Here is an 18,761-nt window from a genome sequence, read left to right as displayed (position 1 = left end):
TGCATTCACACCTGTGGGCCTCTTTAGGTATGGGCCACACATGCACTCACCCTTTATCCAGGACACGATGCAGGGTGATTCATCTGACCATTTCAGATTTCCCCACTGCACACTAGTCCATAGCATGTGCTCTTTGTAACACTCTACGCTCAAATGTGTATCAGCAAGTATAATGAGTAGTTTGTGATCAGAACCCAACTATGGCATCCTGGCTCTGTAGAGTTCTTGGTGGATCACTCTTTTTGAATGAAACTGCCTGCTCGCACCCTAGATTGAAATTTGCTCTGAATTGATTTTCGAGTTGTTCGCCTGTTTGGCCTTGCGCCTTGATCTGATAGACGGGCACCACGATCCACGAGTTCCATGGCGACATCACTTTAGACAATATTCCTCGCAAGATCGCAAGAATTTTCTTCATCCTGCCCAACTTGCCCAAACAAACACCCTTCTTTCAAAGTCATTGAGGTCTCTAGCAGCCAGTCTTGCCCAGAATTCATGAGCATGCAGGGATGTTAATTTCTTAATTAACTCAGTTACACCTGTGCAGAAACACCTGCTTTCAATACACTTTGCCTCCTTCATTTAATTGGTTTTGCATTTTTGGCCACTTGCTGCATAATTACTTTAACATTTAAAAAATTTGACACTGCAGGTTTAAAACAGATTGCCAGAGGTTTGCAGTAAATACATAGGCATAAGAATACATACAAATACAGGTAAATTAATATGATACACTGCATTTTGAAGTGGGGCATGTGCAATCGAGACAGTGTTTGTGAATAGAACTATCTTGCTAGTTACAAAACTATTTTGCTAGTAGCCACTGTGAGAAATATTCTTGAGAAATGTGATCTTATACAAATGACATGACTCCGTCTCCATTGTACCTAGGAATTTATATAAACATTTACAATCAATAAATGTATTCCTGCCCTGTTTATATCATTCAGTTTCCACTCTACCGGGGTGCTGTACTGTATATTTCGTTGCTGTTTGAAACCGTTTTCTGCCTTCAGTGTATTGAGTAGGGCATTGAGCCCTCTGGAGGTGATAACAGATGATTTGCTGCCCCCTGCTGGAGAGATAGTAAACATTGACTGCACATATGGGAATTTAAATGTATCACGCAGGCTTATGAGATGGTATTGGTAAAACAAACACAAATATTTAATGGACAATTTCCAATCAATTTATAAATTATCAATAACGGGTCTTGGCATTAAATACAGAAAACTGTATTTTCACTAATTAGATAATGTAGCATAGAAGCCATGGGTTTATATTAAGAAAACACATATGAGCAAATTTAGTTTCTTTTTGAGACTTTATAACAGAGCTTCAGTGGGTTGTAGTGTCTGTTGTATTTTTGTGATTTACTGTCAGTCAGCAGACAGTGTGGGCCTTGGCAATAAAATCTGCATGGACTCTTTCACCAATCATTGTCTTCAATTAAGCTCTTAAAACACACCAAAAACCGGCACACCATAGCCACCCCAAAATTTCAGTTTGAGAGCCCTCCATTATTAAATCAAGTCAGCTAATGTGAGGGTATTTCTTTATAAGCGATGTCTATGCTTTAATATATTTCAGAACACGAGGTAGTATCATAAAATGGCTGCCTAAACTCAGTGTTTTCCGTTATGGTACAGATCCCCCCCACACTGGATGCTCAAGCAGATCAAGTGGCATACCGAAATAACTATGAGCAGATGGAGCACCCTCAATGACAGGAGTCTATTTACATTTTTATTTTGGATTCAGTACAGGAGATGAACAGCCCACCTGGTGGGTGATATTCTCCTCCATAAAAGCACTTCGGAACGCACTCCTCTTGGATCAAAATGTGCTGCTGTGCTGAGAAACACAGATTTATGTGTTCGCTCTCATTCATGGGTGTATAACAACTTCTCACGCCATGCTGCTGAGCAGGCGTGGGCTTGATTTACACTTCGATGGTAGACATCCTGGGAGAGATAAGTTGTTGCTGGGGTAGATGCTTGTGGGCCAATTGGGACAGGTGTGCAACTCTTCCCTTTGGACAAAATACCAATGATTGGCACTGTAAGCTCTGCTCTTTAAGGTGCAAACGTGTGATTAGAATGAGCTTAACTGTACATTCCAATGCTGATGTAACAATCACCGCTGGTGAGAGAAAGCAGTGGAGTTTTAGAACACTAACTATAAATGTAGAAAATAAATTACATTTTTGGATAATAAAGATAAGGTGGGATGGTGAGGGATAGTGTGTGCAGGAGAGAGACAGAAAGGCAAAAGAGGCTTTTCCGTAGTCCCTCTGCTGACAGGAACGCATCTGCTCATAAATTGATGCTATTATCCATCTCTCTCCAACCGCGTGCAGGGGAAAGAATAAGTGCTGTGGGAATTTTTGAGACTGGTGAGGAAGTCTCATTAGGATTTCGCTGGCAGTGTTTCCCACACAAAGCACTCTGGGAAAGACCTTTCACCTCTTGTTCTTTCACACGAGTAGGGAAGATATTGATTTTAGCTTTTTATTGTGGAATTGTAGTTGCAGGGCCTTTCAATTAAAATTAGCAATGAGAAAGACACGTTACACATTCTCATACCTTATCCAATGAACGACTGGAAGGTTTTTTTTTATTTAATTTTTTTAAAGGAATGAATTAAATGTTTTTGACCCGCCTTTTGGAATTCCCACGCCCGGTTTCCGCATTAATTCCACTCTCGATGCACCATGGAATTTGGGGAATCGCAGAATAACGCGAATCCTATCTGCGGTTGCAGTTTGGATCACGTGCCGACAGGTGCACGGTTTCTTGAGCATGCCGCCAGTCTTGAGTTATGCAGTTCCCTGTGGGTGAAGGAGAAAGTAGCGTAGCCGAGAGCGGCGAGCCTGCCTTACAGCGGTGAGCCTGCCTTGAACCTTGAGTGGGGCCCGGTGTGCCTAATTTTACACAGTGCAGTCCCCGGATATTATCAGCCACAAAACGTGATCTGATTATAAGGTATACGTTTTGTTGTGACATACTTGGTTTGTATGAATATAACTATATGGCAGAGCTAAAATTACCGTACGGCCACTGCCCTGGCATGGATGCCCTGCATTTTGGACGTAACGCCCTTTAAAAAAAAAAAAATAAGTAGGCTACTTGTGTGGCCATTTGTGCCCTGCATCATAATCTATATGGCCGTGGTTCCCTCTGGGAGTTCCGGCTTGTGAAAATAATTCTCTATTTTGTGTTTTTTTTCAGAGAAAATGGCGGCCGATGCTTCAGTTACTCCAGCCATCTTGAAGTCGTAAATTCACATGAGAAAAAAGTACACGTATCCATGAAGTGCTGCAAAAGGTTATAATATAGATTTCTTTAAAGGCCACAAGTGTGTTACTAATTGCTGGAAACCACACAGTATACATAGGAAAAAAGTTATTTCTATAAACACTGCTTCAAAGAGTGTAATAACTAGAAATGGTATAGCTTGACAAAAATACTTCAGAAACTATTGAATAAGGAAGTTTTCAAAATTAATCTTAATTAAAAAAAAAAAGTAATTTCTGTGAATCTGTTTAATGATGTAGAGCAGCAAATAGCAATGCCAGTTGACCACTTAATTGATATACAGATGAATACAGAACTAAACAAAACATTTTTATATTTTTTTGGCTCTTTGTAAAGAAAAAATATATAAATGATGGAGGCTCTCATTGTTCAAAAACCAGACATTAAAAAAGACTCTGTAGAGAAAACCAGCCTAATTGTTGTTGCCTGTGGTGTGTCATGATTCAGGGTCCAAACATGTTTCTCGCCCACACACGTAAACATACTTTTTTTTTTTTTTTTTGAAAATCTTCTTGAAACTCATTTTGCAAAACACTGGAATTTCCCTACAAATGTGATAAAGGCATGACCTTACCCGAAGGGGGAGCTGTGGGAAACTGTGTGGACTGCAGCGAGAATGACGTGCAACGGCAGGTGTAGCAACTTGGGGTAATTTTGGGGAATAACAAAAAACGTTTTCCTGTGGTAGTCATTAATAATATCTGCGGGACAGACACTGTATGGGATCGCCTGGGCTCAACAGCTTGTGGCACAGCACCGTTCTGAAGCCCCTGTGTCGTGTTTCTGCAGGCATTATGTATGCTGTACGAAGCCTTCATGATTAACACTTGGTTTAAAGTGCGACTGAAAAAAGACCCTGTTGCTGAAAAGGCACAGTATTTATAATGGCTATATCTTCCCCAACACCTCCCCTAGTAGGAACGTCTAAGGGACAGAAACAGTCTGGGATCATCTGATAAAAATTGGATTAACAGTCACATCATGCATTGGCGGAGAAATCTGACTTCTGTTATTAAACATCTCCTGACAATCCACAGGAGATGACTCATTATTTCCATTTTGAGCAGTGGTTGACAACACAATTGTGTTGAATGGGACTCATGAATTATGAGCATTTGCAGATATACGTTTGGGAGAATGCTTCACTCTTTAACAGCATTATTTAAAGTTATTAAAAGATCTTTCATCAGATTGTAATAAACCTTAAACTGTTCATGCTCAGCTGTTCTGCATTCCTTCTTAATATCACCTAAATGATCATTGAGCCTTTGTAACACATACTAGCTTTATAACACTTACTGTTAATTCACAGTTGATGATTCTCATAAATAACACAAATATAAATAATTTCCTTCAGGTTAGGACAGCCAAATACAGTGGGCACCAATTTAACCTATTTTACTGAGATTTGAATTTTATGGTCATGTAAGGTAGCTCAGGGGAACTTTAATGGAACTCTGCATGTACTTCATGGTGTACTGCATGTGTGTGTGTTTGTGTGTGTGTGTGAGGACAATGTGTCCCCATCAATGTTAAAATCAAACCTATTTCCTTGTAAACACATACAGTATATTGAAGAATTCAAGAATGAATACCCAGTCGTACTTAGCCATTAAATTTCAGAACACTCAGTTTAATGCCGCAAAAACTGCACTGGCTAAACTACTTCCCATCCAGGTGATTTAGAGATTGATGAACGCATGTACTCTTGTTCCAGTTACAGCAGTGCTGTGGGATTCTGGTAGATGTCTCCTATGTTGACAATAAAGAGCCACAAATTCAAGGAATGCAAAACTTCTAAAACATCTAACCTGAACACGCTACAATAAATCCACTTAAACTCCGGTGAAAACATCCAATAACCAGGGTACATAATAGAATTTAAAATGTGCTGAAAAGCTTTATTGCTGCCCGAAAGCGGGCCATTGCATAAATAAAAATGTATAAATTTTCACATTACAGAGGAAATGCATACAAACAGGTTCCAGCCTATTGCAGTAAACAAATTACTGAAATGTGGCAAATGCCTACAAGCAACATAATGAGTATTATTCATCACAGTGAATCATTTCAAACTTAAATATAAAAAACAATGCATATAAAATATTAAAGAACAGCTGACAATTTAATATATCATAAAATTAAATACAATAAAACAAAAAACACTTCTTAACTTAATGTATCAAAATATTCACACAGCAAACCCACTTTAAAGAAAGAGCAGGGAGCGGTCCTTCCCCAGGGGATCCTGCACGGAGCAGCTAATCTCCCAGCCTCATGCAGTCACAGAAGCTCATACAAAACCAGCTGGAATGAGTAACTCATGTAAAAAAAATAAATAAAAATGTCGGACTGTTCCAGTGCCCCAGTGAACTGGTTATCCAGTCATCCGGTCTTTAACAAGGCCCGGAAGCTACTCAGAATAACGAGCATGGATGACGGGGCTTGATAACCTGATTTTTTAAAAATTTTTTAAACAATACTGGGTTTTCCCAACTGCCACAGGCATAATGAGTAAGAGTGAGAATGAACGTAACACTGAACCGTGAAGCCCTCGAACTCCTTGTGCAAAGTTAAGCCGTGACTCACACTGAAAGCATGCTAATGGTCCACCAACCTGGGTTCCCCAAGAGCTCTTATATAAATAAAATGTAAAATGTAACAAATATAATTTTGCATCACCCTTAAACCGGCCACAGACGACTGAGAACTCCTCTAGGCTACACTTTTGATTGGTCCATCAGTTCTCCTGGGTGACATAAGTGGACATTACTGTGCACTGTACACATTCTGTAAAATGTTTTTTTTTAAAACCATTAAAAAAATGTTTTTTTTTTTTTTTGCATGAGCCCTCTGACAGAATAGCATAGCCTCCAGCATTGCATTGTGCTTTGCTTTAACATTTCAAAACCTGAGAATTCAGATACTGAGGATCCAACACAATGACGGGAGGACCCCCACACCACAGAGAGGATCTGCAATGCGCTGGCGCGTCCACCAGGGAGAGCCAGAGCGATTCAGTAACGACGTGTAGCCAAAGAAAAGCGATTTCCTCACGCCCGTGCATGAAAGCAGCTGCCTTCCGGAACACAAGGGGGGCGGGGCAGGAGAGGGCGGGGCAAGAGGGGTCGAAGGGTGTCGGGATCAGGGGCAGGAGGGGTCGAAGGGTGTCGGGGTCGGGGGCAGGAGGGGTGGAAGGGTGTCGGGGTCGGGGGCAGGAGGGGACGGGGCAGGAGAGGTCGAAGGGTGTCGGGGTCGGGGGCAGGAGGGATCGAGGGGGGGGGCGGGTTCGGGGACAGGAGGGGACGGGACAGGAGGGGTCGAAGGGTGTCGGGGTCGGGGCAGGAGGGGCCGAAGGGTGTCGGGGTCGGGGGCAGGAGGGATCGAGGGGGGGGCGAGTTCGGGGGCAGGAGGGGACGGGGTTGGGGTTCACTTTTGGGGGTACATGGATCCGGTGGTGATTGAGGCGAGTCCGGTGTTCTCTTTGATCCATCGGTTGTAGTTGGTGACCCTGGTGTAGACGCCTGGCCGGCGCTCTCTGGAACAGCCTTCCCCCCAGCTGACTACGCCGAAGAGAAACATGCGGTCGCTGACCTCGCAGACCAGCGGTCCCCCTGAGTCTCCCTGTGGGGGGGGGGGGGGGGGGGGGCGGGAGAGAGAGAGAGAGATTTTGAGATTTTAAAAACCCTTTTATTGGGACATTGCACAGAAATTACTGTACTTCAAAACAAAAATAATATACAAGCAACATAAAGAGAAAAACAATTAACAAACTATCCACAGGCAGAAGAGAGAGAAATAGCTAGAGAAAAGAGAGAGAGAGGGGGAGAGAGAGAGAGAGAGGGTGGGGGGGGGTTCACGGGTTCACTCCTGCTTCTTACGGTGCACCAGTACGAGCGAGATAATGCTTCATGTCTGACTCTTTTTTTTCACGGTTTGCACTGTATCACCGTGTCTCCCAGCTGGGGAAGTTCAGGAATGCCTTTGGGATGTGCAGAATGCGTCATGGCAACAGATGGCGCGCAGCCTTTTGGGTCCTTCGGCTCTGCAGCCCACCAGCTGAGCTGCGCAAGACGTCCTGCTGCGGGTCTGCGCGGCTCACGCAGCTGGTGCAGGCAGGCTGCAGGCGCCCCCATCGGCCAATAGAGTCGCGACTGCTCGACAAGGTGGGAAAACATTCGGCTGAATGAATCCCTCCCTCCGTGGGCAGCCGGTTACGTGTGCCGGTAGACCCCAGTGATCCCGGACCGTGTTCACTGCCCAAAAACCTTGCGTTTCGGCTCAATAAGCTAACCTGCAGCCCAAATTTGAAACGGTTTTTTTTTTTGCTGTAATTGTTTAGCACTCCCTATTCCTGAGGTCAGGGAGTTTTGAGAAGCTCTACAGTTATAAAAGTTACAACAAAAAAAAGAGGATGCCGACAAGTCTGAGTTCTGTTGGCGTGTACAGTGCGGACACGCAGTTGGATTAAAAAAGCGATTACAGACCACGATGTTCTTTTTCCTTCACGAGTGAAAATATTAGTTTTTTAAATTTTTTTTATTAAGCCGTGATGCCTATCAAGCAGAGCTGTTTTGACTTCTTTACAGCGGACAGAGTGAAGTACAGTATAGCCTACCTTGCAAGCGTCTTTGCTCCAGTCTGGACTGCCAGCACAAAACATGTTTTTGGTGACCAGACTCCCATAGTAATCCTTTTCCGTGCAGACGTCCTGAGGCAGAAGCTTCACCTTGGCTTCTCTGAGGTATTGGGAGTTGTACCAGAGTCCTGGAAAGCATATGGTGAAACTTCAGATTAGAACATTAAACGATATTACATTACAGGAACCGGGCATACGTCACATACTGGCACAACAGACGCTTAGGAAATAAAGGAAAAGAAATGCCCTCAGCTCAATAGTATGGGAACTTGGGTTGCGGGTCCTGCGTTAAATATGCAAAAATGAGATAAGGACTGCACACAGTTCTTCAGCGTGTGAACAGTAGCAGACGCTTATCCAGAGTGACATACAGCGAGAAGACAAAGTGCATAAATCTGGGTTAAGACCAACTGCCCTACAGGTGGGAGGTAAACACTCAAAAACCACAAATGTGAAAACATAGAATTAAGGACTGCAAAATACTAAAATATAATAAGTGCTAGTTGGCAAAATTACAAGACTGTTTATGGATATTTGTTCCATTGCAAATGTGACAACAATGTATAAGCGCAATCAATTAATAATTAGTCACCATGGCCGCCATGGACATCTTCCCATTTGGTTTGGGTAGCTTTAAAAATGAATAAATAAAAATATTGAAATCATTTTTCTGAAATGATAGTTATGTGTAATGTGTAGTCAGAAGCATAGGGGGTACAGAACTATTGGGTTCTACGGTTCCCATGCTAAGCCCCCTCACAGGCTCATATGTCAGAGGGAGCGGAAGTCTGCCTAAAGAAGTGGTGGAGAACCCTGCTCCGGGAGGGTTAGATCCGTTTCTGGATTTCGTGCCAGCTTTCTGCTCTTAATTATTTAATCAGCCCAAGCATTTTATGCATCATCTCGCATTATGGCTTAGTATACTTGATAAGCTCATGAGCGGCAGTTCACGAACGTTTTCCCTGTCCCTGTATATAAAAACATCTCACTATGGTCTAACCTTTAAGCGAATATGGGCCGGGTGACTGGTGGAAACAGAAGTTACCATGAAATCCAGAAATGGATATGGCCCTGCAGGCACAGGGAGTGACATGCTTGAAGAAAAAAAAAAAAAAAAGAGAAAAAGAAATCTTACTCTCGCTTTCCTTTCCGTACCCCACCACATCACAGAATACCCCCGGAGGCAACATCCGGTGTTCTGGGGGCAGGCAGGCGGTGAGCACCGACTCGGTCCGCTTCGCACACTGTCCCGAACTCCCGCGGATCTGCAACAGCGCTGCAAGGCACCAGCACACACCGTTAGCATCCTGCACACACGTTAGCATCCCTTTGTTAGCATCCCTGCATTAGCATCCCTGCACACATGTTAACATCCTCAAGTTAGCATCCCTGCATATACCGTTAGCATCCCTTTGATAGCATCCCTGCACACATGATAGCATCCTAAAGTTAGCATCCCTGCATATACCGTTAGCATCCCTTTGTTAGCATCCCTGCACATATGTTAGCACCCCTGCGTTAGCATCCCTGTTACACCGTAAGCATCTTTTTTTTGACTAAGTTAATTTGCGCACAGTGAATTTATTTATTCCCCTTTCCACTGCTGGAAAGCTGCCTTGCTTTATGAGACACTGAAGTTCCCTTGTTATCGGACGTTGTGCATGCAACCACACATATGCGCCACTCAGCCTGCGTCAGATTTTGGCTGAAATAAAAGGGGAAATTCATGAAGGAAACTGTGGTTGTTAGAGGCTGGGTATGTCTGACCATTACATTTATTTATTTATTTTTGACCAAATGGTAAACTGGGCCAAATAAGGCCAATTCTTAAATCCACTCACATGCACTGTGTTCATACTGTAGGCCAGGAGTGTCCAATCCTTTTCGAGAAGGGCCGGTGTGGGTGCAGGTTTTTGTTCTAACTCAGCGCTAAGACACCTGATCCTACTTATCGCTGTCTTGATTGAAGACCATCATCAGTTAATTAGCTGAATCAGGTGTCGTAGTCCTGGACTGAAACAAAAGCCTGCACCCCACACCGGCCCTTTCTGGATAAGACTGGACAGCCCTGCTGTAGGCTGTTTCTTTCAGGTATTCTCCAAGGAGCCCTTTACAGTAAACCCACAATTGCAAGTGGTTGGTGGACCCAAGCAAACGTGCCATAGGAGCAGCTGGCCGACGCAGAATAAAAGTCCCGCGGAACTTGCCGATGTCGTTGTTGTAGCTCCCCTGGCGGTTATCGAACCCCTTGTGAGGGATGACTGTGGTGACGCTGAACCGCTGCTCTCTCTCGTCGTCGGTCTCGTTGAGAGCGTTCTTTCCCAGGAAGACGGACAGCCGGTTGACGCTGGTCGCCGCTCTGATGAAAGGGTAAACAGCGGGAGGCCGTGCGTGAGAAAAAAGGAAGGGTTTTTTCCGCGAGGAAGTAATTCTGCCGGGCGAATCTGCTCTGCATCCGGGCAGAATCAAAAAAAAAAAAAAAAGGAACTGAGAATAACTTATAACTTATGATGACCGAATATGGAGGTTTTCACTGAGCGTGGAAAAATGGTTATAGTATGACCAGAAAAATCATTCATTTTCAATGGAGGGGGGAGTTGCAAAATTATGCGCATTTTGGGCTGCAGTCATTTTTGTCTGCGTTCAAAATTCTCAACTCATGGAGGGGGACGTTGTGCCAGCGTTGTGACAAATAGATCTGCCCCTCAGGATGACCCACCTAATGTGCATGTCTTTTGGATTTTGCGCTTCAATGGTCCATACCGCTGTGCCATGATGCAAAGGCTCCGCCATTTTTGAAAGTTTAGCAGGTGTGATATATTTTGTCAGAGATTCCCCCCCCCCCCACTGAAAGGCGCCCCCTCCTTACCCATCGGGGAAGCAGTGCGCAGCTGTAAGTATCCAGCAGGGGGCGATAAGTGTGCCCCCACACAGGAAGACGGATTTCCGGGACGTGCGGACTCTCTGGAAGATGGACGCAATCCAGGGGTGGGACTCCACTGTGGTTTTCATCCCTCCAACCACTTTAAACTGCTTCTGGGGTCTCTTTCCACATGACTCGAGCACTGTCAATAAACCCCAATACTCAGTGTACCCCAAACCGGCAATAAACACAACACTCAGTGTACCCCAAACCGCCAGTAAACCCCAACAGTCAGTGGATCAAGGATTAATCCTAGTCCCAGACTAAGTTTTCTTTTTCAGATGATATCGCCATTGGGGAAATGTGTTTAATCCAAGACTAGGCTTAATCCTTGACTCAGAAACCAGCCCTTTGTGCTTTGTCTTGTTTGACTGTCAATCATCTGAAATGATTTTTGCCCTATTGTGTTCAGTCACACAATAATGTCATAACTGGTCTGAAACATGCATACTGCAAATCTGAGAAATTTATTTTTGTCACTGAACAAAAACTAATTCTTCCATACAGTCAAATGTTGCTGGATTCAAGGCACAGATTAGGGTGGTTTACAATGGAAACCAATTTATGTTATTGGTGCAGGAGTCAACCAGCAAAGTTTATACAGTTCTCAGAAACTTAAAACTAAGGTAACTCGTTGGAACAAAAACCAGCACACAGATCGGAGTTGTGCGACCCTGCACTAGGCAGTGACGGTTTACTACAGATACAACAGATGCATGAGGAGGCAACTGATCTAACTGGATCATTCCGCTGCAGAATCTCTGCTACCGTTTCCGTTTCCAAATCGGGATGAGGGATATTAAGGCACACAATGGGTTTCCCCAACACTTACTCAATTCCTCCTCACAAACTGGGACATTGCAGAATTTTGCGGTGACTCTCCGACCTGACCGAACCCAGCACCAAGGCCTGGCACGCTGGTCTGGATTCCTGCAGGAAAAGGAGACCATATTCCTGACTGCATTCCAAACGACATTCCCAGCCGCATTCCCAATAATACCATTGACATTCTCATTAAATTTACGAGATAAGATATACTTTATTGAACCCCGTGGGGTAATTTGTCCTCTGCATTTTGACCCATCCTAGTTACTTAGGAGCAGTGGGCAGCCACTGTGCGGCGCCCGGGGACCAGCTCCAGTTCTGAGGCCAGTGCCTTGGTCAAGGGCAACTGCAGGAGTGCACCTAACATGCATGTCTTTGAGCGTGGGAGGAAACCGGAGTACCCAGAGTAAACCCATGCGAACACGGGGAGAACATGCAAACTCCATACAGAAGGGCCTCAAACCAAGATTCAAACCCACAGACACAGTTTTGAATGGGGAGTGTGTAAGATGTTTTTAGCTTCAGTGTGTGTAACATTGCATTGCAATGACTCATAACAGACTGCAGATATAGTTTGAGGAAGGATATTTTTGTGCTTTTTTTTTTTGGAAAGAAGTATTATTGGAAAGCGGGTACTTCCCCCAAGCCCCGCCAAATTAGCCCCAGTCAGCAGACAGAATTCACTGGCCTGGATTTTCACACCAGAGTTAGACTGCCGACTTCAAAGTTTTGGTAGAAACCCTTCTAGTGTAAAAACAGTCCCACGCAGAGAACAATTTAGTTTTTAATTTGTAGTATGTGTAGAATTTAAAAGGAGTCTCTAAAAGAGCTATATTTACCTGCAGTAGTTATGCTTTGCATTTCTTACAACAGGTCCATATCCATATGTCTTTGTGATATAGTCCCAGTGCAGACACGTTTGCCCGCTCTCTGATCGGGCAATCGTGCCTCTGTAGTCCCTCCCATCACCAGTGAAGCACTGTAAATGGTAAATGGACTGCATTTATATAGCGCTTTTATCCAAAGCGCTTTACAATTGATGCCTCTCATTCGCCAGAGCAGTTAGGGGTTAGGTGTCTTGCTCAAGGACACTTCGACATGCCCAGGGCGGGGTTTGAACCGGCAACCCTCCGACTGCCAGACAATCGGTCTTACCTCCTGAGCTATATCACCCCATTCTTTCACCCCCAACTGTCCTGGTTGGCCTGAATAGAAACAGTAAAGTGTCAGGTAAATCAGACAGGTGATATTCACACACACATCGTGTTGAGTCAGAAGTGGGTTTAGAGAACAGGATGTCCCTTACTGATTTCGCACTCCGCCCCGCTGAATTCTTTGGGGCATTCACAGTACCCCCGCTGATAACGTAAGGAAATGAAGGTTCCTCCATTCTGACACCTGGAACCTTTAAAGAAATGAAAAGTGTGTGTGAGTGCGTGCATGTGCACGTGTGAGTGCGTGTGCGAGTGCACGTGTGAGTGCGAGTGCGTGCATGTGTACGTGTGAGTGCGTGTGGGTGTGTGTGTGTGTGTGTGTGAGAGCACATCAGCGTGAGAGCAAATATTACAGTGCGTTTACATCTGAATGCAGGGATGCCTGCTGTGAGCATGTGTGTGTGTGTGTGTGTGTGTGTATATGTTTTAAATAGGTTTTGTTATATTGTCGAAGCCAGCCTTGAGTGGACGTACCTGAGTGCTGACGGCCCAGATTCCAGCTCTTCAGGGAGTCCTGGGAAAAATAAACACACTGCAGTCACAATCTCTAAAGGAGCGACCGTGTCCTACTCTCACTGTCCTAAAACCCTCACCATACCAACCGCTCCCCTCTACAATTAATAAATGGGTAACAACTCCTTACTTTTAACATAATCTCCTTGTTCTCAGTCGTATTTTAAAGTTCGAAATGTGTCCTTTACCGGCAATTCCACACATCTATAAAATCGTGTTTTAAAGACATACAACATTTTACTGTAAAATATTCAGAGAATACATGTAATATACACTGTGAAGGAGTGGCCCTTCACTAGTTGTTTAATTGATTGCATTTAATTAATTGATTGTGTATTTATTGTTTAATTGATTATTTAATTGTTTAATTTGTTAATTTGATATGATTGTAACCAGGTGCAACTGATTGGCTCAACTATTTAAGTGTCTGTCAGCAGGGACAGGGAGAGAGAAGGTTTGTACTGCTGGTGTTTTTAAAATAAATTATTCATATTTTTAAGTCTTGTTTTACTCAGTTGTTTTTAAGCCTCTCACATACACAAAAATGTTAGTATACTTTCACAAAATCATTTTTTGTATACTATGGTGACGTGCAGCGATTAATGAGGTTACTGTGGTTATTCTGGGAAGTGAAAGCAGAAGCGATCGTGTTCCCCCTCTAAATCATTTCCCTGCGTCGTCGTTGTCCTTACCGTCTGCACGCTTGAGACGCTGGCCACCGTCAGTAAGAAGCTCAGCAACAATTTCATTTTTAGCACGTGTCCTTCCTTATTTGGAGTTTCTGAAAGAAAAGAAAAGACAGCTGCGGATATGAGGAACAATGCACCTTCATGTGACTGGCGGTTCTCACGGGGAATTCAACATCTAGCCGATGCACCTCCTTTTTTGGAAATGCAAGTCCCTGGGAGGTACCTCTCGTCATCATTATCATGTGCATTTCTTTTTTTTTTCTTTTTTTTTTTTTGGGCGGGGGCGGGGTCGGGGGGGGGGGGGTTGTTTTTATTTTACCCCCATCCTCTCCTAACTTCAAATGCCTATTGCTTAGTTGCTTGTTGTCGCACCCTCCGCATACAAGCACACGCTCCCTTCCGAAACACTGAGGTTAGCCGCTGCTTCTTTTCAACCCACAGTCGACCGGTTTGGCTCTTACAGTCTGAAGGGTACACTTCATGCGCGACTTGCACAGGCACACACTGCCACCAGCATACGTACATTCCGTCAGTAACTCTTCTCGCATTCAGAACCACTTTGACAATATGTACAAGCACGCAACCATTTCTCAAGTGCTTCCTGGTTAACGTGCATGTAATGCATATGAAGTACAAACTTGTTTTGCATCAGCGGACACAATCCAACGCGTCCTTAGAAATTAAGATATGAACAACGAGAGGGGCTGTAGTGATCTGAACATGAAGAATTCTTCTTCGCAACCGACTGGGGGAAAAAAAAGATAATGGCTGTCCAAGTGGGTTAAATATGAATGGGTCGGCCCACTGTAGGACCTGTGAACCTTTCCTGCCACAATCTGAATTTCTACTGAATCCGTACATCCTGAGAGGGCCCGCTCACCAAGAACAATGATTACACCCACTCTATGACCACCATTACCATGGGGCTATCAGAGCTGGACACAGTGTTTCCTGTTTAGCTTGTTACAAGAGCGAGCAATGCGTGAGAAATGCAGCTGTTCATTGTCAGAGATCAGGACAGGAAGACTCACAAATAACAATGTCAGTACGAAAAGAAAGAGTAAGTCGGGCACTGCCGACAGGACCCCGCAAGTCACTAGAGTTTGATCTCCTGACAACATGTGGAGTGTTGGCTCCAGGCAGAGGAAAAAAAAAAAAGGCACAACACGTATCTATTAAAAGTAGATGAATGTGCGAGATGACTCACAAATGTACAGTAATGGGCTTATACTTTTGTGCTTTTGGTTTGGACTATTTCATTTTCAAAAATGTTGTTTTCAATTTGTAATGCCGCTAGTCAAGTAAAAGCATGAGGACAGTGAATATATACACTCTTAAGGGGGGGGGGGGGGGAAGAGTTTTATGGCATGTCTCCATTTTCAGTTCTTTATGGAACCCTCTAGGGGTAGGTGTATATCTATCTGGTAGGTGTGAAAAGTGTGAAAGCTCCTAGACTGAACCACTTCGCCCATTGAAGAACCCTTTGAACTAGAGAGGGATCCTCAGTGGAGAGGAGCCTTCTGGAGCGCCTTTCTTCTGAGAGTGCAGCCAGTGTTTTATGACTCGCCCTGTAGAAACGTTTGCCACTGCACTGATGCTACACTGAACCTGCTTCAATAATTCTCAAGTGTTAAATGAACTTTTAATGGTTCATATGACTCGAGTAGGGGACAGATGTACATGTTCAGAGTTAAAGGAACTTTATCATAGTTGATTTCACACTGAAAATGCTGCTGTGGTAGTCAAACTGCCCTTTTTAAAAAAAGCATTCGCTGAGTTTAAAATCCATTCATTAGGTCAAAATATCAATCTTTCTTTTAAACTTTGCCTGAAGGACATAAAACTATTCAATGCGATTAAGCTCCAGAAGAACATAAACATTTCCCCTGAGAGTGAGACATTTGACATTTGTTGGGATTTTATCCCAACATCAACACAATTCGGCATTTATTTATTATTGGGGGAAAACATACTCACTATCCACCACAGACAGATGATTGCAAAGAAAACCACAAAGAGCCATCAAATAGAGGCTCCTACCTGAGCACAAAATGTTTTTTTTTTTTTGTTTTTTTAAAGAAGCATCTAATTACGCTATTCCAGGGTAACAACAAGCTTACAATAGCGAAGTCACCCTAACAGGGTCCAAATAAAGAGGAATTTTATCCACTTGATTTGAAACATTCTGGAAAACATCACTAGTTTCTGTAAACTTTATTGTAGCCTTGCAGGACTAGATACCGTGAATCAGATAAACTACAGTAGCGTGATTTATAGTTTGTTTTACTCGCACGAAACAAAATACTATCATGCCAGCGTGTCTTCAATACAGCACTAGCCTAAAAATTCTGCCATGTCCAAATTAGTCACCAATATAAGACGTATGACTAACGCTGCATAACAGCGTTGACAGTATTTACGAGCTTCAGCCTTATTTAATACACTACAAACTCTTACATAAACGTAAAATGCCGCCTTTTTATTTTCTTTCCTTGTGAGATGTGACCAGCGCCGTAAATGCACTAAACGATATTAAAATCTGTAGGCAATGAATCTAGTTTTTATTTGAACAAATTCCAAAAAACGAAAGCATAACAGAATGTTTTTGATTGTGTTTTTTATGCATGTGTCTCAGCAACCTAAAGCATCAAGGTGCACTTAGCATTCACAAAAAAGCCTACCTTTCTCAGAGATGAACTCGACGTTTCTTGTCTTGTAGCGCTGCTAGAAGTGTTTATAAAGCCGCTCTTGAGCTAGGTGGAGCCGACTCGTTATATAAATAAGGAGTCTGATTGGCTGGTGTCGTAGGGTCTGTGTCATGAGTGATTTAAACCGAAACCAGAAATGATTCATGCTTTTACTGGTTAAAGAAATGTCTTAAAATTCCGATTCAATTTGGTACTTCATCCCTAATCACATTTTCAGCAAAAATGGAGGTCTTTCTTTTCTTTTAACATGTAATTTCTTACCAAACAGATTGCCAATCAAATTGTCAGAATTCCACCAGCAAGCCCTTCTAGCTTAGGGCTTTGTCCACAATTTCTCACCTCACAAAACTTTTCCCTGGAACAACTGCGATATAATTATCAGAAACAAATCATTATTCTTTCCTAAATGGTTCCAAAGAGATGTAAATCATATTCTCAAGCTTTTTGATGAATTTGGTAATATGCTGTCTTATGAACTTTTTATGTCTGTACACAGTATTTTCCAATTCCTTTCAAATAATTTAATTCTTTAACTCGTGCTATTCCAAATGGATTAATTCAACTTGTGAAAAGCCACACATGTTATGGTGAGAATAATATAACACAGCCTTTACTGATGTTAGATGGAATTGAACAAATATGAAGTGTAACAACAAGCATATTCACCAAACTTTTCAAATGAAGAATAAAACTGTACCGAGAGCCAAGTTTTCTGGAGGTCTAAAATTGAGAGCATAAACTGGAGAAGGCCTTGACTTTTACCTTGTAAGTACTGCATTTCAAACAAGGCTAAGGAAGTACATTTCAAAATTTTACATAAAATATACCCTGCCAATTGTCTTATTGCTAAATTTACAGACATTCGATAACTCTTGTACCTTCTGTAAACATAATATAGAAACAATTTCTCACCTACTTTTTGATTGTGAAATTTCCCAAAAATTTTGGACAGATCTAGAGTCTCACTTTTTTGAAGCTGCTAATTCTGTCTACTCTTTTAATCTTAGGGATTTTATCTGTTACTATGATAACCCAGATGCTGGTGCTCTTGAATATTTAGTTAATTTCATTATTCTATATGCTAAGTTTTTTATTCACAAACTAAAATTTTCTAAATCATTACCTAAGATCTCACCCTTTCTCCTAGAACTAAATTCTCTCATTAAATCACTGAGTTTATTAAACAACAAAAAAGTAATAAGCTTTTGAAACATTATGGAACTTTTTTCCCTGAAACCTCTGACTAAAAATGTTTATATTTGTGTATATGTGTAATTTTGCCCTTTATTTTTATACAATTGTCCTTTAATAGCTTCATTTTTTGTTCTTCATATGCTCTTATGTCCCATAAATGTAACGTATATGTGCTGTTATTGTTTACCGGAATGTTTGTATATTATCCTTTTGTTAATAAATTTTTTTTTTAAAAAGATAAAAAAAAGAAATGATTCATGCTGATAAACCACAGCCTTCCGACTTCCGCTACTCTCCTAATTGCCATTAAGTTAATACAGAACAGGAAAAGCACCCATGCAAACATGGGAATTGTGTCAATGGACAAACAAACCCCTCCCCTCGCAATCAAGGCTAGTTTTACAATCGCAAATTTTCTACCAACATGTCTACTGTAAACTGTTTGTATTATCAGACCCATTATCAGACCCATTGAGGTGATGCCTCTCTTTATAAAGATGAGAAAAATGGCTGATATAAAATAAGACACAAATAAGCCTGGGGACTAAACTAGCCGCTGCAAAACCGTTATTTTGTGGTCAGCTAATTACTTCTTGGCTGATACTGAGGGATGTTTAGGATCATCAAGATCCTAATCATCTTTTGGCCAAAATGTCTTGGTACTCCTTATTAGTATTGACCTTGAGCTCCAGGGCCCATCGGTGTGAAACAACCATACATTATACTGACAACAAGACAT

General features: G+C 42.5%; 1 protein-coding gene across 2 annotated transcripts; it reads right to left on the bottom strand.

The window, feature by feature from the left end:
* Nucleotides 1-6,688: 6,688 nt before the first annotated feature.
* Nucleotides 6,689-16,882, bottom strand: LOC118218073 (urokinase-type plasminogen activator-like). 2 transcript variants are annotated; one of them, XM_035400464.1, is made up of 12 exons: nt 16,802-16,882; nt 14,124-14,212; nt 13,393-13,420; nt 13,011-13,109; nt 12,860-12,909; nt 12,544-12,683; nt 11,712-11,809; nt 10,826-11,021; nt 10,164-10,315; nt 9,092-9,232; nt 7,936-8,084; nt 6,689-6,941 (listed from the first exon to the last, which is right to left on the bottom strand). In XM_035400464.1, the coding sequence occupies exons 2-12, from the start codon at nt 14,178-14,180 to the stop codon at nt 6,747-6,749; spliced, it is 1,305 nt and encodes a 434-aa protein (XP_035256355.1). In that variant the 5' UTR covers nt 14,181-14,212; nt 16,802-16,882; the 3' UTR covers nt 6,689-6,746. The 2 variants fall into 2 exon arrangements, with proteins under 2 accessions (XP_035256355.1, XP_035256354.1); XM_035400463.1 differs by having other exon boundaries at nt 6,690-6,941; nt 13,393-13,432.
* Nucleotides 16,883-18,761: the final 1,879 nt, after the last annotated feature.

Source organism: Anguilla anguilla, chromosome 18, assembly GCF_013347855.1.
Source record: "Anguilla anguilla isolate fAngAng1 chromosome 18, fAngAng1.pri, whole genome shotgun sequence".
Lineage (NCBI taxonomy): Eukaryota > Metazoa > Chordata > Actinopteri > Anguilliformes > Anguillidae > Anguilla > Anguilla anguilla.
Note: the sequence above shows the minus strand (reverse complement) of the source record. Positions and strands in the feature narration are given on the sequence as shown.